Source organism: Mustelus asterias, chromosome 23 (genome assembly GCF_964213995.1).
Source record: "Mustelus asterias chromosome 23, sMusAst1.hap1.1, whole genome shotgun sequence".
Classification (NCBI taxonomy): domain Eukaryota; kingdom Metazoa; phylum Chordata; class Chondrichthyes; order Carcharhiniformes; family Triakidae; genus Mustelus; species Mustelus asterias.
In genome coordinates this window covers 20,789,442-20,814,123 of record NC_135823.1, presented here as the reverse complement: position 1 = coordinate 20,814,123, position 24,682 = coordinate 20,789,442, and the positions used below count along the sequence as shown (strand labels likewise).

Genomic DNA, 24,682 nt, shown 5'->3' with positions numbered 1-24,682 from the left:
TTCCTGAGCCTTTTATAAGACAGGCCCAGGACTGGGCCTGCTTAACTGCAATCCCTTGCAGGGATTAGTGTGTGTGTACATGGTGGTAGTGGTTTTACTTTGTATTCTGTAATAAACTATATTCCTTTCCAGTCGGACCTCCTGAGTCATTGCACTTGTTAATTTTAAAAAATACACACATATCTGGTATAGTGGTAGGGGAAGGAAGGAGGGGAGTGGGTACCAAATAGACTGCTCTTTCCAAAGGCCAATATAGATCTGATGGATTGAATGGCTTCTTCTATGCTGTCAGATGCTATGATTTAGAACACTGTGAGCAACAGAGTCGAAAGACAAAAGATTAACATGAGTGAGAAAGGAGTAGATGGTAATGTGGACAAGGTTCAATAAAGAGCATGGGAGAGTGCATGGATATGGGCCTTAAACACTAAAATAGACTTGCCAAATGGCCAGCATTTGTGCTGTACACTATACTGTAATTCTTATCTAAGTGCAATAGGTCCCTAGGCCCTAAGGGAAAGCAGTATGCATTCCGAGTCACCCCGCCTTGAATGTATTTCAATTTAGCTTGGCTTGGAAACTCTGAAGGATGATGATGGTTTTTTTGCATGTAGCTTCCTGATCAAACATTAAAAAAAACAGAAATGTATTTTATGGTGAAGTGAACCACATTTCAACACCCTGCTTTTCATAATTTCCTGACATTAAAAAACACATCCACACACACGCTAATTTTCATAATTCCACGCTGATAGTTCGTGTTTCTAGACTTATGTCTGTTTGTGAATGTTTACTGACAAAACAAATTAAACTTTTCGCACTGTCTGATGGCTCCTGAGATGAAGAATGCTGATGAGATCTTTATACACGGGTAGCGCTTACTGCGCATGCAACTTTACAATTCTGTTGCTCCCACACTAACTTGATTTGATTTATTATTGTCACATGTATTGGGATACAGTGAAAAGGATTGTTTCTTCTGTGCTACACAGACAAAACATACCATTCATAGAGTACATAAGAGAGAAGGAAAGGAGAGGGTGCAGAATATAGCTAGGGTGTAGAGAAAGATCAACTTAATAAGGTAGGTCCATTCAAAATCTGATGGGAAGAAGCTGTTCTTGGATCAGTCGGTACGTGACCTCAGTCTTTTGTATCCTTTTCCCAACGGAAGCAGGTGGAAGAGAGTATGTCTGGGGCGCATGGGGTCCTTGGTGATGCTGGCTGCTTTTCCGAGGCAGCAGCAAGTGTAGATGGAGTCAATGGATGGGAGGCTGGTTTGTGTGATGGACCCTTTGTGATTTCTTGCGTTCTAAAGAGAAGGTAAGTTAAAGTTACTGTGCTGTCTTTGCGTTGTTGAGATCAACAGAATGCAAAAATGCCTTTTAAGAAGTCACTACTTTCCATCAACATGCATCTGATGTACTCATATACATGAAGCAAAACTGTTAAACGTGGCAAAGAACAGCTGAAGGGAGATGGGAGTCTGCACAATCAACTGTCTGCATTTTGTGAGATCATATTCAGATTGCCCATAATCTAACTGCATGGTGGAACAGGCTTGAAGAGTTGCATGGCTAAAGTTTGAGATTTGTTTCATTAGAATGTTTAAGATCGTTTAATGTTGGGCATGTTTAGACGCAACACAAAATGCTGAGTCCATTTACTATGACGTTTTAAGATGAAAGTGCTGTTGTTTAAAGGGATGGTTTGCACTTATAACACTCCTTTCCCCGTCAATTTACCATTTTTCTCTCCCACAGCTCAAAATATGTTGCTGTCAGGGGAGTGATTGAAGCCTGTTCTTGTGCTGGTCTCCATAGGCTGAGAGGGGTTTGTGGACAATCGAGACAAACCCAGAGTTCTGTATCTGGAGTGATTTCTCATGGTATGGCATGTATGATAGAGTAAATAAGGAAAAAACATTTCCAGTACGTGGCAGGATACCGCTTAAACACAACATAATTGACAAGAGGACCGGGGGAAATGAGGATGATCGTTTTATACAACAAGGAGTTATGATTTAGAATGAGCCACTGACTGAAAGTGAAACAGGTTCAACTCAGTAATGTTGAGAAGGGAATTGAATATATATTTAGAAACATAGAATGATACTGCAAATAGAGGCAATTCAGCCCATTGTGCAAAAACTATTCAATTAATTCTGCTCTACACTTTCCCCTTAGCCATAGAAATGCATTCCCTTCAAATATACATCCAGATACAAAGGTCTGAGTAGACATACCAACCGACTCAAGAACAGCTTCTTCCCTGCTGCCATCAGACTTTTGAATGGACCTAACATCTTAAGCTGATCTTTTTCCACACCCTATCTGTAACTGCAACACTATATTCTGCACCCTCTCCTTTCCTTCTCCCCTATATACTCAATCAGCGGTAAGTTTTGTCTGTACAGTGCGTAAGAAACAATACTTTTCACTGTATGCCATTACCTGTGACAATAATAAATCAAACCAATGCAATTCAAGGTCCCTTTTGAAAAGGACACGTTGCTGAGCGATTGGGGAAAGAGTAGGAGAGTGGGACTAAGGGAGGGGAACCTCTGTCAAAGGGCTGGCACAGACTGGTTGGGCTCAATGGCCTCCTGTGCAGTAAGAAGTCTCACAACGCCAGGTTAAAATCCAACAGGTTTATTTGGTAGCAAAAGCCACTAGCTTTCGGAGCACTGCCCCTTCGTCAGGTGAGTGGGAGTTCTGTTCACAAACAGGGCATATAAAGACACAAACTCAATTTACAAAATAATGGTTGGAATGCGAGTCTTTACAGGTAATCAAGTCTCAAAGGTACAGACAATGTGAGTGGAGAGAGCGGTAAGCACAGGTTAAAGAGATGTGTATTGTCTCCAGACAGGACAGGACAGTTAGTGGGATTTTGCAACTCCAGGCAAGTCGTGGGGGTTACAGATAGTGTGACATGAACCCAAAATCCCAGTTGAGGCCGTCCTCATGTGTGCGGAACTTGGCTATCAGTCTCTGCTCAGCGACTCTGCGCTGTCGTGTGTCGTGAAGGCTGCCTTGGAGAACGCTTACCCGAAGATCAGAGGCCGAATGCCCATGACCGCTGAAGTGTTCCCCAACAGGAAGAGAACACTCTTGCCTGGTGATTGTCGAGTGGTGTTCATCCGTTGTCGTAGCATCTGCATGGTCTCCCCAATGTACCATGCCTCGGGACATCCTTTCCTGCAGCGTAACAGGTAGACAACGCTGGCCACGTTGCAAGAGTATGTACCATGTACCTGGTAGATGGTGTTCCCACGTGAGATGATGGCATCCGTGTCGATGATCCAGCACGTCTTGCAGTGGTTGCTGTGGTAGGGTTGTGTGGTGTCGTGGTCACTGTTCTCCTGAAGGCTGGGTAGTTTGCTGCAGACAATGGTCTGTTTGAGGTTGTGCGGTTGTTTGAAGACAGGAAGTGGGGGTGTGGGAATGGCCTTGGCGAGAGGTTCGTCTTCATCAATGACATGTTGAAGGCTCCGGGGAAGATGTCGTAGCTTCTCTGCTCCGGGGAAGTACTGGACGACAAGGGTACTCTGTCGGCCGTGTCCCGTGTTTGTCTTCTGAGGAGGTCGGTGCGGTTTTTCGCTGTGGCGCGTCGGATGTGTGTGCTTAACGCTCTCTCCACTCACATTGTCTGTACCTTTAAGACTTGATTACCTGTAAAGACTCGCATTCCAACCATTATTGTGTCTTTATATGCCCTATTTGTGAACAGAACTCCCACTCACCTGACGAAGGAGCAGCGCTCCGAAAGCTAGTGGCTTTTGCTACCAAATAAACCTGTTGGACTTTAACCTGGTGTTGTGAGACTTCATACTGTGTTTACCCCAGTCCAACGCCGGCATCTCCACATCATGACTCCTGTGCAGTAACAGAGACCTGGAAAACAGGAGTAGCTGTGGGGGAGGGTTCACCCGGAGGGGGCGGGGCCAGCCGGAGGGGGCGGGACCAGCCGGAGAGGCGGGACCAGCCGGAGGGGGCGGGACCAGCCGGAGGGGGCGGTCTCTCTGATCTCTCATAGAGGTGGAGTTGTTACTGACTCTGTGCAGCTGTTGCTATGGAGACGGGTCTGCGTCATTCTTAGCGCGCCGCTTGTGAGGTCAGTTCAGCGCCGGAAGTGTGGGGCCGGTGTTGGGAACGTGCTGTTGCTGGGAGATGGCGGCCTGAGGCAGAGGGAGAGGGAGAGCAGCCGCCTGAGCCCGGAGCATGGCTGCCACCGCCATCAAGTTGAAGACAAAGTGAGTGTCCCCACATCCCCTTCCCCATGGGATACAGCTGAGTGCCACTCTCTGCGCTGGCATCCAGATCAGCCAGGCATGGCCCCTCTTCACACACTCCCCATGTTGATCACTGTGCTGTGGCACTGTGATTGATTTAAACTGTGGCCCTGTGATTTTTTTTAAAGTTTATTTATTGTTGTCACAAGTAGGCTTACATTAACACTGCAATGAAGTTACTGTGAAAATCCCCTAGCCGCCACACTCCGGCACCTGTTCGGGTACACTGAGGGAGAATTTAGCATGTCCAATCCACCTAACCAACATGTCTTTCAAACTGTGGGAGGAAACCGGAGCACCCAGTGGAAACCAACGCAGACACAGGGAGAACGTGCAGACTCTGCACAGACAATGACCCAAGCCGGGAATCGAACCCGGGTCCCTGGTGCTGTGGTGTAAACTGTGGGACTGTGATTGATGAACTCTGGTTAGCGCTGCGACCTCACAGCGCCAGGGATCCGGGTTTGATTCTGTCCTTGGGTCACTGTCTGTGCGGAGTCTACACATTATCCCCGTGTCTGCGTCAGTTTCCTCCGGTTGCTCTGGTTTCCTCCCACAGTCCAAAGATGTACAGGTTGGGTACGTTGGCCATGCTAAATTCTCCTTTAGTGTCTAAAAATGTGTAAATTAGTTGGATCAGTGGAGTAAATGTGTGGGGCTATGGGGAAGGAAGGGGTGGCACTGGGTGTGATGCTCTTTTGGAATGTCAGTTGTAGCTGAAGTGTGTCGACAAACATTTTAGAGGAAGGTTGGGAACTAAACTACTATTTGAGGTAAAGAAATACTAATTGTGAGTCAGGGAAGAGAAATGTCTGGATTGTGTGATGGGGATAAGCTACTGATGTCTGCACTTAGTTACAAGGTTTGGATGCATTTGCTTGACAACTGTAGTGTTGGTGTGAAAATGATTTGCCTTTCAGCATTGCAGCAGTTATAGTCTTAATGCAGCCTAACTGGTCACTGGATTAGCTGACTAGGGTGAAGCAGAGAGAGATTCTCTAGGGGACCAAATCTCCCTCTACTTCCAAGTCAGGATGGATCCATGACTCTGATATGCATCTGTTCGGCACCTATGCAATGCACAAACAGTTGCACCAATATTAAACTTGTTGTATAATATGGAAACTAGAAGCCTGGAGTAAGCTATTCGGCCCTTCGAGCCTGCTCCACCATTCATTATGATCATGGCTGATCATCAAATTCAGTATCCTGATCCTGCATCCCCAACCCCATATACATTGATCCCTTTAGCCCCAAGAGCTATGTTAAGACAGGTGTGTGTGTCTGTGTGTGTGTGTGTGTGAGAGACCCATCTGTACCATGGGGATTTCACAGTAAGCCGAACAATATATTCAAGCGGAAAGCAGCAGGTTTCTGCATTCTCTTCATATGCCAACAGTTTCTGGTGTTTTAACGTGCCAGCTACATGAAAGCCCACCCACCCTAGTAGGTTAAAATTCCCCTGCAAAACGACTGGTTTTTTTTTTGCAACTTGCTTCTATGAGGCCATGTCAGTGGCACTGAGCCATGGTGTCTGGTCTGTTTTACATTGTGGATTAGCAGAGTATGTGTGACTGTTAATTTTCTTGTTTTCAAGATATGACATTTAAGTCTGTGAATACTGCAACGTGCTCTTGCTTCCTCTTCACCTCCATTTAAGAAATCTGTTAAGATAGTTTGTAACCTAAATTAGCATCAAGATTCAGTGTCTATTCTCCTGATATCTGAAGTTGAGGAAGATCAGGTGAGAATACACATGATATAATCAGTCATTAAAATACAGTAATACTTCAGTTTGATCCTTAGATTCTATCCCAGTGGGGCAGGCGAAGGCAGTTTATAGAGAATAAGTGCTCATCGACAGAACTATCTGAAGTTGAAAACCTGAAAATGTAATGCTCACGAACTGAGATCCTGGTGGTAACATTGTACAGAACTGAAGAAATAATTTAAATATATAAAGAGAGACTGTTTTTATATATCTGCAGACATTCTTGCGCTTTCGGAACAGTGAGCCTGTAAAATCCAAGGTATTTGGAATTCTGTCTAGCAAAACGAGCATAAAGGATTTTTGGCAGGCAATAGATCTGAACCTTGTGTTAAGAGGACATGGACTCACAGCTTGAAATCCCTGAAAGTGCACCTTCTGAAGGCAAAAAGATGTTTGCTTTGCTTCAGTCAAATGTGAAATTTCAATAACTGACTGTTTTTCTCAATCAGTGTTTCACTCAATGTTTACATCTCTTCCAGCTATGCTGTTTCCAGCAAAATTGAACCATTCTACAAAGGTGGAAAAGTGCAGGTACCTTTTAATCAGTTGCAAATTTAACATTTTTTCAGTAATGTTCAAACTTTTGAGAAAGATTACTAGAAATGCTACAGGACATTGAAATACTAAGGATACAATTTTGATATTGCAATTTCTTAAATGTGACATAATTGTCAAATCAGTAATTTGACAGTGGCACAGTGGTTAGCACTGCTGCCTCACAGCGCCAGGGACCCAGGTTCAATTCCAGCCTTGGGTGACTGTCTGCATGAAGTTTGCATGTTCTCCTTGTGTCTGCATGGGTTTCCTCCGGGTGCTCCGGTTTCCTCCCACATTCCAAAGATGTGCGGGTTAGGTGGATTGGCCATGCTAAAATTGCCCCTTAGTGTCCAAAGATGTGTAGATTAGATGGATGAGCAATTGGAGATATGTGGGGTTACAGGGATAGGATGGGGGATCGGGCCTGGGTAAGATACTCTGTCAGAGAGTCGGTGCAGACACGATGGGCTGAATGGCCTCTTCTGCACTGTTGGGATTCTATGAATATGATGCAACAAAGCAAAATTGGCTCATTTTAAGATCTGAGTCTATTTAATTTCTTGGCTTGTTTGTACAATGTGATTAACTGTATCGAGGAGCACTTGTTCATCATGGTTATGTAGCCCAACATCAACATTTTTATACTAAAAAGTAGATCTAGGAGTCACTGAAGGAAGAAGAAGTTGAAAGACAAGCAAGTGCTGATTCTAACAGAGATCCATTCCTGTGTTATGATGCTGAAACATCATTGTGGGAGATGGTGGCGTAGTGATGGTAATCCACAGGCCCAGGCTAATACTCTGGGGACATGGGTTTAAATCCCACCATGGCAGCTGGTAGAATTTAAATTCAATTAATAAATCTTGAATTTGTCGCTAGTTTCAGCAATGGTGGCTACGAAACTAAATTCCATTTGGTCCACTAAGGTCCTATAGGGAAGGAAATCTGCCATCCTTACCTGGTCTGGCCTACACGTGACTCCAGATCCACAACAACGTGGCTGACTCTTAACTGCCCTCTGAAATGATCTAGCAAGCCTTTCAGCTCAAGGGAAATAAAGAATGGGCAACAAATACTCGCCTTGCTGTGACACCAATATCCTGTGAAGAATAAAACGATGGCACGGTGGTTAGCACTGCTGCCTCATAGCGCCGGGGACCCAGGTCTGATTCCAGCCTGGGGTGACTATGCGGAGTTTGCACGTTCTCCCCTTGTCTGCGTGGGTTTCCTCCGGGTGCTCCAGTTTCCTCCCACAGTCCAAAGATGTGCAGGTTAAGTGGATTGGCCATGCTAAATTGCACCTTAGTGTCCCAAGATGCATGGATTAGAGAATTAGCGAGGTAGATGTGTGGGGTTGCGGCGATGGGGCCAGTTTGTGATGCTCTGTCGGAGGGTCGTGTGGATTCGATGGGCTGAAAGGCCTCCTGTACAGCAGGGATCCTAAATTATCCTAAGAAAGTTACTGAAATATAGCTTGAGTGTAACATTCGTCTTTTCTTCATTCCAACTTTCTCCATCATTTCCTCTGTCCTAATTTGTTTTCACGTTTGTTTTTGGTTTGATTAATTTGATTTATCTTTGATATCTTATATTCTAAAGAAGAGGGAAAAACTCTCTCTGCCCATTTTGAGGTAGAAAAAGTCTCCCCTTGTTTTGAAATATATTCTACTTTTTCCATCCAGATCAATAATGATGGAATGTACATGTTCTGTACTTGTGGAACAAAGGTCAATATCATCGATATTGGAACAGGAAAGGTCACAAAGAGCATTGAACAGGTGTGAAATTTACTTTGGTACAAATGCCTTTCTGTTCCTCACCCTTGGCGCTGCTGGTGAGCTCTTGGTATACAGTATATTATGCAAACCAATATCTTCAACTTCTGTACCAATAGAAACTTTCCATACTCACTTTTTAATTGCATTTTGTTAATTTTGTGTTTAATGTGGAATGTGTTAGGGCTGCACAATGGCGTTTTCATTTACAACTTTATAATTATTACACACTCCTGGTTCACTATAATATTAAATGCCAAACCCACAGCTCCCACGACAACAATCTAACTCAGCACAGACATTCAAAGCCTTCCCTTCAGTGGATCTGTGTGATTTATTTCCATTGCCTCCAAAAGTCATTTTGCATACATTGGAAATACAGCACAGAAAGAGGCCATTCTGTCCAACCAGTTCCTGCTCCATTCCTGTCATTTCTCATCTAAATCCTATCATCGTAACCCTCTATTCCCTTCTCCCTCATATGCTTGTCGAATCTCCTTAATTGCATCTAAACTATTCGCTTCTGCACTCGCTAAGGTAGCAAGTTCCACATTCTCACCACTCTTTGGATAAAAGAGTTTCTTTTGAGTTGTAGCTATCTCACATTGGTGATCTCTCTCTATCCGTTCTGTCAAAATCTTCCAGAATTTGGAAGACCAAGATTCGGTCACCCCGCAGCACTTTTTCCCCAGGTAAAAGAGACCCAGCCTGTCCATCCTTTTCTGATATGCATACCTAAATATTTCTGCTATCATCCCTGACTACAGCCTCTCCAGTGCCTCTGTATCCTTTTTATAACCAGAACTGCGACCAATACTCTTTAGTGTAGCTTAACCCAAGGTTTGATGCTAATTTAGCCTAACTTTCCTTCTGTTGAATTATGTCCCTTTAGAAATAAAGCCTAGTGCTTGGTTTGCTTTTCTTGATAACCTTGTTGACGTGTGGCGGAACTGGTAATGATTGGAATTTTTCTGTTCTGAAACACTTTTGTTCCTCTACCTGACCTGAACTCAGATCTTACAAGTAATAAGTGACCTCCCTATTCTCCAACTCATTTATCTGTCTGAACATAATTTGTGTCATTGTGTTTGTGTTGATTACCATCTTCCTCTTCTGCCTTGCAGGAGGATCAAGAAGATATTACCTGCTTCAGTGTCAGCCCTGATGATGAGGTACTTATTGGAAAGGAAGTGTTTTTGCTGTTTTTAACTTTAATTTAGTAAAAGATATGTGATTAGTAGCACAGTATGACATTAAACCTGATTAGTGCATCGATTAGTGCCTCACAGCGCCAGGGACCCAGGTTCAATTCCGGCCTCGGGTCACTGTCTCTGGAGTGTGCACATTCTCCCCGTGTCTGCGTGGGTTTCCTCCGGGTGCTCCGGTTTCCTCCCACACTCCAAAAATGTGCGGGTTAGGTTGATTGGCCATGCTAAATTGACCCAGTGTCAGGGGGTTAGCAGGATAAATATGAGGGGTTATGGGAATAGGGCCTGGATGGAATTGTGGTCAGTGCAGACTCGATGGGCCGAATGGCCTCCTTCTGCACTGTAGGGATTCTAAATATGCTACATTAGCGTAGGTACATATATCCAGTGCCTCCAAGAGAGGCTGACAAAAGCTTTCCTGCAAAAATGAAAAATTGATAATTAATTGTGTCTTATTCTATTGGGTGGTTGCACAGCAGACTTATCTGAAGGGCCACCTGATAGGGATAATAAAGGGCTCTTAAACAAGAGGGAATGAAGTGCTTGGAACTGTACCTAAGTAATTTTCCTTCAGTGGGCACTGTAATTCGCTGAGATGAGAGCTAAGAGAGACTCAGTACCTTCGTCAGCCGGTGAGTTTATTGTGCATTTTTGAATGCACACAGTTGCCAGTTGGACTTGCTCTGTTCAGTTGGATGTGATCCATTTGGCATCAGCAGGAGGTCAAAAATAGAAGGCAGCAGATTGGGAAAAGGCAAAAATAATTGCATTGCTGTCTCACCCTGTACGCATTGCTTCCATTGACTAATTGTGGAGCATCTATTTTGGACTTTATAGCATATTCCACCATCTTGTAAAGATGTTCTGTTGGTTCTCGGAATGATTTACTCTATTTTTGGATTGTCTGCATTTGGATACCATTCATGTACTCTAGTGTTTCCCACCGTGAGCCCATTTGAACACGTGAAAGTCGGCCTGACCCCAGAATAAGAGTTCATGCTCTTTTCACCAGCCATTGTGCAGACTCTGATGGAGACAGCAATCCGACTTTGGGAGTTTTGTTTCTTTAGAACACGTCTTCTGAACCGTGGCAGCAGAAAATAATCTCGTGCTCATTTGTCATGACATGGAGCTGATCCTGGGACTGTCCTAGCAGAGTCACTGCTCCACAGTCACCATTGCTGCCGCCGAGGCAGGGGAGCATACGACCCAAATTGCTTGATCCGTGACCCCGCTGAGGATTACATCCCATTGTTTGGGAATCCCTGCTCTAGTCCTAGGTACAAATCAGTGTTGTGTGTAGAAAGCAGAAGTGATCCCAGAACAGAGGTCAGGGCGGCACAGTGGTTAGCACAGCTGCCTCTCAACACCAGGGACCCGGGTTCGATTCCCGGCTTGGGTCACTGCCTGGGTGGAGTTTGCACATTCTTCCTGTGTCTGCGTGGGTTTCCTCCGGGTGCTCCGGTTTCTTCCCACAATCCAAAGATGTGCAGGTTAGGTGGATTGGCCATGCTAAATTGCCCCTTAGTGTCAAGGGGACTAGCTAGGGTAAATGCATGAGGTTATTAGGATGGGGCCTGGGCAGGACTGTGGTCAGTACAGACTCGATGGGCCGAATGGCCTTCTTCTGCACTGTAGGATTCTATGATTCTAGGAAGTGCTACCCAGTTCCAATTACTGCGATGTTGCCTTTAACTCCTATCCCCTGTGTTCTCCTTCCAATTAATTTTTTACTCCCAAGTTCTATTTTATCCCCTCATTCTATATCGCTAAATCTTCCCCAACAGCCTCCTGCATGCTACCTTGTCAAAGATTTTCTGGAAGACCTTGAACCCCAGTCTCTTGCATTGCCCCCACTTAACCATACCTGTCACCTCCTGAAATAATCTATCCCACTTGTGACACATGATGCTTAATATTACATGGACTTATCTTGCTTGGCAGATACTGGTGACGAGTAGTCGTGCCTTACTCCTGAAACAGTGGGACTGGAAGGAGAACGTGTGCACTCGTACGTGGAAAGCTATTCACACCAGTCCTGTGGCCAGCATGGCTTTTGACTCTACCTCAACTTTATTGGCTACAGGTACAAGTCTTCCCTCGATGGGACTATCCCCAGATCCTTTCATTGTTGCGACGTGCAAAAGCGACCCTGTAGATCACATGGCAGATCAACCCGGTACATTTGACTGGAAATGCGACCCAGATGAAAGGCAATGGAACTATCATGGCTTGTTTGTCCACTTTTTCAGGAGGATGTGATAGTACAATCAAGATTTGGGACGTTATCAAGCAGTACTGTACACACAATCTAAAGGGTTCCTCTGGAGTTGTTCAGTAAGGAAAATTAACTATGTGGCTTAATATTAGAACTGTTGTAAGTTTGGTGCGTAGGTAGTCTTGTGGCGCAGCGGATAGTGTCCCTGCCTCTGAGCCAGACGCTCTGGCTTCGAGTCCGGGTCCGGGTCCCACCCCAGGACTTGATGATCATGGAAGGTGCGTTCATAACGCAGCCAAACAGGTTGAGTGTCAACCTGCAAATGACCTACAAACATGCCAATGGCTGGCAGTAAGAGTGAGAGAGCCTCCTGATCACCCACACTCGATGTTGAGCGCCCCCCCCTGGCGACAGACTAGCGACCTGTTCCAGGGAAAAATAGCTATGGAAACAGCAAGCCTTGCACACCTCTCAACAAAGTTTTGTAATGGATGAAGAACAGATTTTTAAAAATATAAAACTCTGGCATTTTATGTAAGTTTCAAAAGGCAAGGATGTACTTGCTCCAATCTTTGCCTGATGAGATGGTCCATTTGCTGTAAACCTAAATAGAATCTAGAAGCAGGAGTAGGCCATTCGGCCCTTTGAGCCTGCTCCGCCATTCATCTTGAACATGGCTGATCATCGAATTTGATATCCTGATCCCCCTCCCCCCACCCCATATCCCTTGATCCCTTTAGCCCCAAGAGCAATATCGAATTTCTTTTTGAAATAAGACAACGTTTTGGCCTCAACTACATTCTGATTACCCTGGTGCTACTTTCCTTCACTTCTGGCACTTCCTCACTTTCTCCTTGCAGCCTGGTTGAATTTCACCCCGACATATCCCGGCTTCAGCTATTCTCCTCTTCGATGGACTATAAAATCCGGCTTTGGAACCTGAACACCAGCAAATGTGTGATGGTGCTGGACGCTCACTACAGTGCTGTGACTTCACTGGCATTCACTTCAGATGGAAATACACTTGTCAGGTACTGTGAAAGTTAGAGGCAGGTTTGTTGTAATATAGAGTCTGGTGTGAGTTAACCTGTGTTTTAGCTGAAAAATATAGGCAAAGATAGTGGCTAATCCAGAAAGGAGAAACAGGGACCAATCACAACCATCAGCTTTGTGAGCATTTCTAAGTTGGGGCTTATTTTGCCAAATAAATTTACTCACTTTTCTTGCTTGTATAAATATGAGTCTTCAGTTTAAAAGTTGTACATTCATTTCAAAGCCTCTTTTGATTTGATTTATTATTGTCACATGTATTAGTATACATTGAAAAGTATTGTTTCTTGCGCGCTATACAGAGAAAGCATACCGTTCATAGAGAAGGAAAGGAGAGTGTGCAGAATGTAGTGTTACACTCATAGTGAAGGTGTAGAGAAAGGTCCATTCAAAAGTCTGATGGCAGCAGGGAAGAAGCTGTTCTTGAGTCGGTTGATACGTGACCTCAGACTTTTGAATCTTTTTCCCGACAGAAGAAGATGAGAGTATGCATGGGGTTCTTGATTATGCTGGCTGCTTTTCTGAGGCACCAGGAAGTGTAGACAGAGTCAATGGATGGGAGGCTGGTTTGCGTGATGGACTGGGCTATGTTCATGACCCTTTTGTAGTTTCTTGCAGTCTTGGGCAGAGCGGGAGCTATACCAAGCTGTGATACAACCAGAAAGGATGCTTTCTATGCTGCATCTAAAAATTGGTGAGAGTCGTAGCGAACGTGCCAAATTTCCTTAGCCCTCCTGAGAAAATAGAGGCGTTGATGGACTTTCTTAACTATAGCGTCAGCATGGAGGGACCAGGACAGGTTGTTGGCGATCTGAACACCTAGAAACTTGAATCTCTCAGTCATTTCCACTTCATCTCTGTTGATGTAGAGAGGGGCGGAAAGGGAAGCCGGCGCAGTTTTTAATGTGAATTTGAAGGTGAAAAGATCTTTTCAAAGATATCCTGTGAAATGTGTAAGATTTGACTTGTTGTTTCTGGCATAATGTAACGATTCATTTTATGCAGCTCTGGACGTGACAAAATATGTACTGTGTGGGACTTAAAAACCTACGAGTCACAGAGAACTGTTCCAGTGTATGAGGTGAGTTGATATTTCTAATAATTAAACTAGTTTCAATGTTGGAAATATTTTAAAATGGAATTCCTTCCCTTTATGAGTCATATACTCATAGCTGGGTGTATTTTTCTCCCATATGCCCTTGGGTGATGATATGACCTTAGGGTGGTAACAAAAACCAAGAGAGTGGTGTTAATGTCTGCTTACAAGTCTGTATTTAGTGCATGATTTTAGTCCTAATTGTTGATTACCCGAATGTGAGCTTGCACGAAGGTGTTAAGTCACAGACCTGCAGATTTGGCACTCAAGTACTTGATGTAGAGCAGTGTTCAAGGACTTCTACTGAAGGTGTGGAGAGCTCTGACACACGGCGACCCGTTACAGGATGGTTCAGGGACAGAGAGAGAGGATGCCCAGGTTCTCAGACATAGCATAGGTCTTCTGGAGGAGGTCCGGAGGAGAAGAGATGTCCCGAACCCATAGCGAGGAGGATCATTGCCTCACACTCCTGGCCCTCTGTCCTGCAGCAGCTGCTCCTGTTCCGTTTGGCCTTGTGTCCTCCTCCCATTCCTCATTCAGATCTGAGGAAGAGTCCCATGACCAAGCACTTTCTTTCTCTCGGTGACTCCTATAAAATGGAATGGAGTTGCACAATACTTTTATAAGTGAAGCCCTCTGATTTCCATTGGTGGAACCTGGAGAAAGTGTTCCAAAGGTATCCCAATGTGTTTCAGAGGTTCTCTTTAGAACTCCAGTAGCTAGGGGTGGCACAGTGGTTAGAACTGCTGCCTCACAGCACAGGGGACCCGAATTCAATTCCTGGCTTCGGGTGACAGTCAGTGTGGAGTTTGCACATTCTCCCAGTGTCAGCGCGGATTTCCTCCGGGTGCTCTGGTTTCCTCCCACAGTCCGAAAGATGTGCTGGTTAGGTGCATTAGCCATGCTAAATTCTCCCTCAGTGTACCCGGACAGGCGCCGGAGTGTGGCGACTAGGGGATTTTCACAGTAACTTAATTGCAGTGTTAATGTAAGACTACTTGAGACACTAATAAATAAACATGAAATGGTGACCATCCCTTTAAATAGCATTTGAAATCTACATTACACCCTGTTTACACTCAAACAGCTCGTCACTGTTCAGTGCTAAGGACAAAGCTGGCCAGCAAAATATCCTGCAGCCTCTTCAATGAGTGTGGCCCTGTATTTCAGGACATTTCAATACTTCAGTGAGTCTCTGGGCAGTTGTTCCTAGAGTGGGCTTCAACCCCTTTCTTAAGCTGATATCATGAGCTGAACACTGGCTAAATTGATCTTTCAGCTCAAGACCCTGTCTTGCTCATCTCGGAACTTCTCTAGCGCCTGAATGTGCTGTCAAAGATCACCCCTAACCCTCCAATTAGAGAGATGGGTGCACTACAGTTGTTCTTTGGCTACACCCATTGCTGTTGCTTGATGCATCCACTGGGTGACTTCCTCGTGTAGTTTGTAAACCTGTTTTGCCTCACTCTCCTTTTATTTAAATGAAGTGTAATTGATCTTAATATCCTGTGGGACAAATATGTAATCCACCCCTGACTGTTAGAAAACCCTTTCTGCACAGCATTTCCTTAGACAGAAATCGTTCTGCAAGACCTCTTCCTCAGAAACTTCTGATCTTCAACAAAAGGACAGGTTGGATAGGGAGCAGCTGTTCCCCTTAGTTGAAGGGTCAGTTATGAGGGGGCACAAGTTAAAAGTGAAGGGTGGAAGGTTTGAGGGGATTTGAGGAAAAACGTTTTTACCCAGAGGGTGGTGACAGAGTGGAATGCGCTGCCTATGGAGGTGGGATGCCTCACATCCTTTAAAAACTACCTGGATGAGTACTTGTGGCACATCATAACATTCAAGGCCAAGTGTTGGCAAGTGGGATTAGATGGGCAGGTCAGGACCTTTCATGCGTCACTGCAGACCACATGGGCTGAAGGACCTTTTCTGCACTGTAGTATTCTGTGATTCTGAAAAGAAAGAATTTCTAAACTGCTCTGTAACAACTTTAACAGTGGTTATTAATCCCTCGCCGATCTTCTAATCTTTCTTGCAAATCTTCTCTTGATTCACGATAGACTGTGGAAGCAGTGATGTTACTGCCAGAGGACGAGGATTTCACTGCCTTGGGGGTGACCAGCAAAGAGCCTCACTTTATCACGGCAGGCAGTAAGGGTAGGTGACCTGTGTCTTCTTGGGTGGCGATCAAACCAGTCAGTGCTTTGTGGTAGCTATCCTGTGATGAACAGGAAAGGTGAGAGCTGACTGCAATTTACTCAGCACCCCTGCCCCACTTAAACTGTAATGACACAACTGAATGAATCGAAAAGTCTGCTATTCTCTAAAACTTTTCCCTGGAGCGTAGGAGACTTAGGGGTGATCTTATAGAGTCTATAAAATAATGAGGGGCATAGATCGGTTAGGTAGCCAGCATCTTTTCCCAAAGGAAGGGGAGTCTAAAACTAGAGGGCATGGGTTTAAGGTGAGAGAGGAGAGAAATAAAAGGGTCCACAGGGGCAATTTTTTCACACACAGGGTGGTGAGTGTCTGGAACGAGCTGCCAGAGGTAGTAGTAGAGGCAGGTACAATTTTGTCTTTTAAAAAGCGTTTAGACAGTTACATGGGTAATTTGGGTATAGAGGGATATGGGCCAAATGCGGGCAATTGGGACTAGCTTAGTGGTTTAAAAAAAAAAGCGGCATGGACAAGTTGGGCCAAAGGGCCTGTTTCCATGCTGTAAACCTCTATGACTCTATGCCTCTATGTTACTAATACATCATGGTCTAGATCACTCTTTACCATAGCTATTCTATGAAGCCATTACACTATATTATTGACAGTATGATATGCACTTGAACTGCTAATACATCTGGAGCCTTATTTTGTAAATATTTTTGCATCTAAAAAATTGCCACGGTGTCCAGAAGTTTTAGAATTTTCCATTTGTGACAACCAAATCAAATGGTACCAGATTAAGTGACTAAAAATTCAAGGTAATTTAATTCTCGAAATTGTCTACTTATTGTATTTGTTGCAGCTAATATTTGATGTTTGCGAGATACCCTGGAGCAGATTGGCAGCCTTTCAAGAAGTAACATGCTAAGTCTGCTTTGTGCGCCGACAATAGAGTTTAACCTTTATAAGATCTCTATATAATTACATTATTGTTGCATGTAAAGTAAACAAGATCAATAAAATGTTTTAAAGACTTCATTTAAAATTATATTTAAAGTGCAGATCCTGCCACCTTCGCAACAGAAAGCACAGACTGGGTGGTTCTTTTGAATAAATCCAAATTAATAGGTCGGAGGAGACGGAAATGGACTGATGTATAACTTCTTAGGAGCTGATGTTTTCTCAAATGTGCCCCTCCTCAGTTTATAGTGAAAGAAATTTGCTACATCAAACACAGTTCTACAATGGCACAGTGGTTAGCACTGCTGCCTCACAGTGCCAGGGAGCCAGGTTCGATTCCTGGCCTTGGGTCACTGTCTGTGCGGAGTTTGCACGTTCTCCCCGTGTCTGCGTGGGTTTCCTCCGGATGCTCCGGTTTCCTCCCACAGTCCAAAGATGTGCAGGTTAGGCAGATTGGCCATGCTAAATTGCCCCGTTAGTGTTCCAAGATATGCAAGCTTGGGGATTAACGGGGTAAGTACATGGGGTTATGGGGATAGGGCCTGGGTAAGATGCTCTTTCGGAGAGTCAGTGCAGACTCGATGGGCCAAATGGTCTCCTGCTCTGTAAGGATTCTATGATTCCGCATTGTGTGATACTGAAGTAAGCAGCAATTTGGGACTTAAAACACAAACATTTACTATTCACATTCTGTACATCTTTTATCAACATAACATGGTGGCACGGTGGCACAGTGGTTAGCACTGCTGCCTCGCAGATACCCGGGTTCAGTTCTGGCCTCGGGTCACTGCCTGTGTGGAGTTCTCCCCATGTCTGCGTGGGTTTTCTCCGGGTTCTCCAGTTTCCTCACACAGTCTGAAAGATGTGCGGGTTAGGTTGATTGGCCGTGCTGAATTGCCCCTGAATGTCAGGAGGAATTAACAGTGTAAATACGTGTGGGGATAGGGCCTGCGTGGGATTGTTGTTGGTGCAGGCTCGATGAGCCAAATGGCCTCATTCTGCACTGTAGGGATTCTATGATTCTCTGCCTTCCCCTGATAAGTAAATGATGAAATATTTTTCTCTTTTGAACTTTTTGTGCCATTAATTGGACCAACGATATGAGTTCCACTCAAAATCATCTCGGCATGCTGCCGTAGGTTGCCGATCACTGCTCTGGTGTACACTACAAACCATTTGTTATAACGTGAACGACAACAGTTTAGTGCAAAATAATGTTGAGTTGATCACAGATTGCAGTTTCAACCTTTCAGCATTTGTATTTTTCTCTGAAATCTATCTATAATATATTTAAATTTGGCCTGTACTTCTTACATCAGAAACTTGCACTTTTCATTATCTCTCTTTGGTCTCGCCTTTGTTGTCAATGCCTGTGTACAAATTGATGATTGAAACTACCTCTGTGAACTTGTCAACCCTGTATTCACCTAGCGGTGGAGCTGTGGAGCTTCAGCTTTGCTTCTTCCCATTTCCTCTGGTTGTACGATGAAGAAATTCCTTTGTCCTGAGCAGCTTTATTTCCCTGCTCCCCAAACTTGCATACAAGGGTGGGATGTATGTCTTACGAATAGGAACTGAATTAGCTGTGTGTGACCTGGTCCAATTATTCCATCCCCACTCACCCCATTTCCCCTGAAAATGGTATTTGGTCAGCCCTCCATGTGTGCAGCATTACAAGCGACCATGTTGCCCAAGCAGTGGAAGTGCCATCGTCACTGTCAGGCAGGAAGCGGGACTTACCCACGATGCCAGGTAATCAAGAGCCAACAGGTGGGAAGCTGGCCAATCAGGTGGGACTTGCACACAGCTTGTCCAATCAGCTCTGGAATCTCGGCAGCGCCACTGAGCGGTGGCCGTGACTGAGGCAGCAGCAAGAACACGGGGGAACCTCCATTTTGGACAACCCTAGAAGAGGAGACATTAAGTACATTTCTACGTGGGCCAAGCAGGCAGATGCGGAAACCCCTCCTGCCACAGTGATGGGGATGCGAACAGCGTCCTTTTGAGCCTGTGGTCCTGTCCTAGGAGCCTCTGGCTCCAACGGCACATTGTGGCTCCTGGAGACGCTGCCTCTATGTAGCTACAATGCTGTGGAAAGGGCTATTCACCACTGGCAATGCCTGCAGCCAGCAAAATCACTCATAATTGGTTCACTAATCATTTAAACTGGCTGTCAAACTGAGATAGGCTACCAACATGTGACCATTCCAACTGCTAGATCACTTACTCCATAGTGTGATTGTATCAGCGAGACATCAGAGCGGCATGGTGGCACAGTGGTTCGCACTGCTGCCTCTCAGTGCCAGGGTCCCAGGTTCAATTCCGGCCTGGGGTCACTGTCTGTGTGGATTTTCCACTTTCTCCCGGGTCTGTGTGGGTTTCCTCCGGGTGCTCCGGTTTCCTCCCACACTCCAAAGATGAGCAAATTAGGTAGATTGGCCATGCTGAATTGCCCCTTAGTGTCAGGAGGATTAGCAGGGTAAATACATGGGATTACGGGAATAGGACCTGGATGGGATTGTTGTTGGTTCAGGCTTGATGGGTCAAATGGCCTCCTTCTGCACTGTAGGGATTCTATGGATCTTAGCTCCCTGGTACATACCAGTTCCACCTCTTGGAGGGCCGAAGGGCCTGTTTCCTGTGCTGTACTGTTCTCTCTCTTCCATCTCATGTGTCTACTCACATGCATTTTGGCTGTTATGCTGAACCTGAGCTCATTACCACTGCGTGGTTTAGGGTCTCATCACCCTCCCCATTCTAAATCTCTCCATTTCCTCTGTGTTGTTTGAATGCTGATCCAACATCTAAAACTTGGATGAGTTGCAATTTCAACCAGTTGAAGATTGGGAAGACCAAATACATTGTCTCCTGTGTGATCACAAACTCTGTCTCCTCACCGGTGATTCCATCTGTCCCCCTGGTCACTCAGTCAGGTGGAATCAGACCTTTTGAGACCTCCGCATCTTTGATTCAATCTTGTGTTGCTCACTTACCACTTTAATAACATGGCCCTTCTACTTCCTTAATCTGGCTCCTGTGCTTCTGAAACTCATCAACGCCTTTGTGGCTTCCAATTATTTTGCCTGGACAGCCTCCCAGCCATGAACCTACATTAATCTGAAACTCTGTTACTCAGTCTGTTCACACCACGCTCTGCTCGTTCGTCACTCAGATCCTGTTGACCGACAGAGACAAAGGAAGAGTAGACTCGGCCATGAGCCTGTCCCAGCATTCATTGTGATCCAGGATGATCTGCTACCTAACTCCATGTTCCTGCCTTTGCCCTGTACCCCTCAATACCTTTGGCTAACTAAATTCCATTGATTGCAATGGATGGGATTTTTCTCCCTCTCCCTGGTGTGTTACGCGGCAGTGGGAGACAGCATGTTGTTCGCTAGCGATGGGATCTTATGGCCCCACCATTATCGATAGGGATTCCCATTGAATGCACCCTTCGCCACTGAGAAACCCGTGGCGGGGGTGCATCGTATAATCCTGCTGGCGTGAATGGCAGCAAGATTTCGGTGATAGTTTTTAAACTAGCAATCGGAGCATCAGCTAACAACAGAGCAGCATTGATCCCCATTGATTTGAATTTACAATTCTCGTCCTCGACTTTAAACCATTCCGCAGCCTTCCCTGTCTCCATCTTCACAAACTCCTCCAGCCCTACAACCCCATCTGCAGTCACTATTGTCCTGTCATCGGCTTGCTTCTCCCCACATGCTGTCTTTGGACACCGTGTTTAAAATCATTTGGGCTTCGCTTAGGAGTAACGGCCTGGAATCCACACACCGTCTTCTGGATATCCCCCCAACCAGACACATCAGGCAGGATTTTACAACCTCGCTCGGGCAAGATCATAAAATCCTGCCCAAGGCCAACGGAGAATTCCATTCCATGGAGCGGTAAAATTCCAGCCATCACCTCTTCCCTTCTCCCCTTTTGCTCTGCAGATGCCAATCCTCCCCCAAATGAGCCTCTTTGCCCAAGGTTCTGTTTGCTGTTTTGAATATCTGCTTCTTTGCCTACAGTTTTAATCCCACCTCTGAAGTATTTTCTAAATTTAAACGTGTTCCGTAAGAGTTTTTGAAAATGATTGGTGCTGACAGATTGTGCTGGTGTTTTTTTTAAAAGTTAGTTGTATTGTGCCCCTCTCTCGCTTGCTAATGACTGTCGCCGGCCTGAATGATTTTTCGCCTATTTGGATTCTTGCATTTTAATTTGGTAAATTCTGTTTTTTTTCCTCTGTTAAATACAACTGAAGGGATTCTTCGAATTTGGGAAGCTTATTCTGGAAGGTGCATTTACTCCCAGTGCGTGCCCGGGAGACCCAAGAACGAAACTGAAGATGACCCGGATGAGCAGTCGCTGACCCATTGCATGCTGGTCCCGGCGACACGGAAGCTAACCACTGTAACCGCTGAACATAACATTCTGACCTATGACCTATGCACTCTAAAACTAGAACATCAGGTAAGTAGAACGTTTAAAAAAAACATGTCCTTCACCCCAAACCCTACTATTCACATCCCCTTTATAAAATTACACTGATTAATGTATGTTGCACCTGAAATATTGATATCATTAATGGGAATACATTTCAGTGCCATTCAACAACAGCAATAGTGGAATTGGTGTCACTGAGTATCAGTAAACGTCTGTGCTCACAGATCATTATTATCATTTCAATGTTCTCTGAAAACACACACAAAATCTCCATGTAGGCTTTGCAAATCAGACCCTTTAAATTGCCACATAACAATTTAAAGTGACCACGCACTGCTGTGGGCTCCCAAAAACACACTAGAGTGAACATTGCTTTCACCCTGCAGTTGTCCCCTCGTGTACAGTAATTTCTCAGAAGGACATTGACAGCAGGTTTACCAGCACACTATATTTAAAGGCCTGACTGCTAGGGTGGGAACTTCCCACATACTGGCTAACTACTCAAACTTAACCTTCTTCACGGATGATAACCCGGTCAGCATTGTGTAGATAGTGTGTAAATACCGCAGTGTGGGTGTTATAGAGCCACATACCTGCAGCGGCTCAAGAAGATAGCTCATCGCCACCTCCTCACAGGTAATGAGGAATGGGTGATAAATGCTGGCCTAGCCAGCTACGTGCGCACCCTGGGAACGACACGGGAGAAAAAAACCCTTCTCAATAGGCAACACAGTGGATGCGCATCCTCTAAACTGGGCAGCTGCATCATTACACCTCCCTCGCATGATAGTTACACCATGTGAAGTCGGCAACACCATCTGTAGATCCAGTTTGTTCAACCATGCTATCTAATATTCTGAGCATTCCATACACTTAACTAGATACGGTCTTGTGGTTGACATTCAGTTCCCAATGTGATTTAGAGAATAATCATTCTTTGCATCGCATTGAGAGCACTCTCATCAGCTATCAGTGAATGAACTTGGGGATTGTGTATAATGACCATGACCTCATTATGGATTACAGCATTAATACATTCTGCAGGCTACCCACAGCTGGAAGGAAGATTGACATGTTTTGCTATGTAGGTGTTAATTTTCTGTACAAACAACATAGATTCATTCATTTTTATACAAGGAGTATGTTGTCACTCAGCATTTATATAAAGCCTGGGCCTGCTCACTGACATTTCCCCGTTTCATTGTCCTTCGGGCAGTTTTTAGCAGTTGCTGCAGATAAGAATAAACACTGAATTCCAACAACATGTTTCCGTTTGAATCATTCCTTCAATGTGCGCCTTTTGAACGAAGCAGGGTTTCAGATAGCTTCCATACGGCCCTTTTTAAAAAAAATTACTTCTAATTCTCCCATTAACTTCACAACATAATCTACGCACAACCCTGACACTCACCGAGTACAGAAAAATACCTCCCAGTTTCAGAAGATTCTACCAGAGGCTTTGGTTGTTACAGTTTTCCCCAGGTTACAGAAAGCCAGTCCTCTTTAAATGTAGGATAGCACTTTTTCTGAGATGTTGCTGGTGCCTGGGCTTCATTTCTTAGACATGGTGTAAGGCAAAGCCCCTAACAACTAACAACTGACAAACTAGTGAGCAGCCTGTTTATTACAATGCGCAGAACATTCCTAATGACTGCGCATGAAGGATTGGTTGAGAGATCGGAGGGACTTTGGAGACTGGGGGGAGCCAGAGATTGGAGTTGGTAATCGCAGCTTCGGGGGTGGGGGTGGGGGGTGGTTTGACACTCAAGGTTGGAGGAGGTTGCCCTGGTGGGATGACATGGTCCCAGCTTTGTGTTTTGGGTCCGGAGGGAACACGGTGCTGGTGGGCCAGGGGGAAGCAAAGTGCTATCAAAGCGCTTTTTAAAATGTTAGAAAAAATTTTCATTTATTCGTTGGATGTCAGCATCACTGACAAATCTGTATGTATGGATCCAGCCCTTCCATGGCTGGGGAAACCTGTGGTTAAAAATAGAAACACTGTTTGGAGGCATACAGCCCCCTTAAAAGTTGCAATGACCAAAGTAGCTCCTGAGAATGGATGGTCCCCCCCCACCGCCGGATGTTGCTCAGTATAAACCGATATTCTCATCTTATAAAACTGCTCTTTGTTGCAAAGAAGGTGTGGGTGGAAGAATTAATTCACACACAGTCTTGCAGGGAGCATGGGAGGTTTCACTTGCTTGTGCTCAATACCATTGCAAACTCGGAGTAGTTGGGAAGCAGGGGAAACAGAGGAGAGCGGGACACTGGCATTAGTTCTGAATTAATACAACACAGGAAAGAAAGGCCAAAATACATCCCTGCTGCTTGTGGAACTCCTTTGGCAAGAATTTGTTGCGTTCAGAACAAGCATGGCAGTGGGACAGATTGTACAGGACACACAACACCAATATTTAAGAACATGTTTTATATTGGTTTAGGTTTTAGAACACCACATGAATTTGTGCTTCAGGGAGTTAAGATTATTGCATTCTAATGTCTTCTCCTTAGTTTGTAGGTTACAACGATGAGGTGCTGGACGTGAAGTTTCTGGGTCCATCTGACACGCACATTGTGGTGGCCACCAACAGCCCACAACTGAAGGTGTTTGAGCTTGCAACATTGAACTGTCAAATCCTATATGGACACACAGGTGAGTGGAGAATGCGGAGAGCTTATTCTTGTGTTGGCTGGTCATTTTAGAGATCCCCAGTGGAAGTCTCCAGTCTGGTAATTGTAAGAGGTAGCGGTTATGGGACCAATGTTTGGGGAGTACAGGTGCCTGGTAACTATTCCATTGCAGGGATGTACATGGCACACAACAATACAGTGCCTCCTGTGTGATTTGAATTTAGTCTCTGCTAACTGTTTACTTGTTATGAAGCAATAGAATAGAAATATTCCTGATAGTGCAGAAATTGATTTAGGGAAAGGATTTTGCAGACATCCAAGTAATTGCAGTGCCAATCTACTCTCCTGATCTCCAGATGCATTGATACGTTTCTCTCCAAACTGCACTTGTACCACTCAGCAATGGGAAAATAAAAACTGTAGTACTGATTAAAAATGAAATGTTTCTCCAGGGGAAAACTTACAACTTTCTCAGATGTCAGCTCTGTCTTAGTCAGCACTGCTTTCAGCCCTGAGTAGGACGATTGTAGGTG

At 44.9% G+C, this 24,682-nt stretch overlaps 1 protein-coding gene across 1 annotated transcript in view; it reads left to right on the top strand.

Moving 5' to 3' along the window:
• Window positions 1-4,104: 4,104 nt before the first annotated feature.
• tbl3 (transducin beta like 3) overlaps window positions 4,105-24,682 on the top strand; it is a 44,884-nt gene continuing 24,306 nt past the window's right edge. Inside the window, exons 1-11 of the mRNA XM_078240084.1 lie at window positions 4,105-4,255; window positions 6,545-6,596; window positions 8,285-8,380; window positions 9,502-9,549; window positions 11,530-11,671; window positions 11,838-11,922; window positions 12,664-12,834; window positions 13,859-13,934; window positions 16,013-16,109; window positions 21,337-21,545; window positions 24,030-24,171. Coding sequence (XP_078096210.1) covers window positions 4,224-4,255; window positions 6,545-6,596; window positions 8,285-8,380; window positions 9,502-9,549; window positions 11,530-11,671; window positions 11,838-11,922; window positions 12,664-12,834; window positions 13,859-13,934; window positions 16,013-16,109; window positions 21,337-21,545; window positions 24,030-24,171 — 1,150 coding nt within the window. The 5' untranslated portion in view covers window positions 4,105-4,223. The remainder of the gene's footprint in view (window positions 4,256-6,544; window positions 6,597-8,284; window positions 8,381-9,501; window positions 9,550-11,529; window positions 11,672-11,837; window positions 11,923-12,663; window positions 12,835-13,858; window positions 13,935-16,012; window positions 16,110-21,336; window positions 21,546-24,029; window positions 24,172-24,682) is intronic.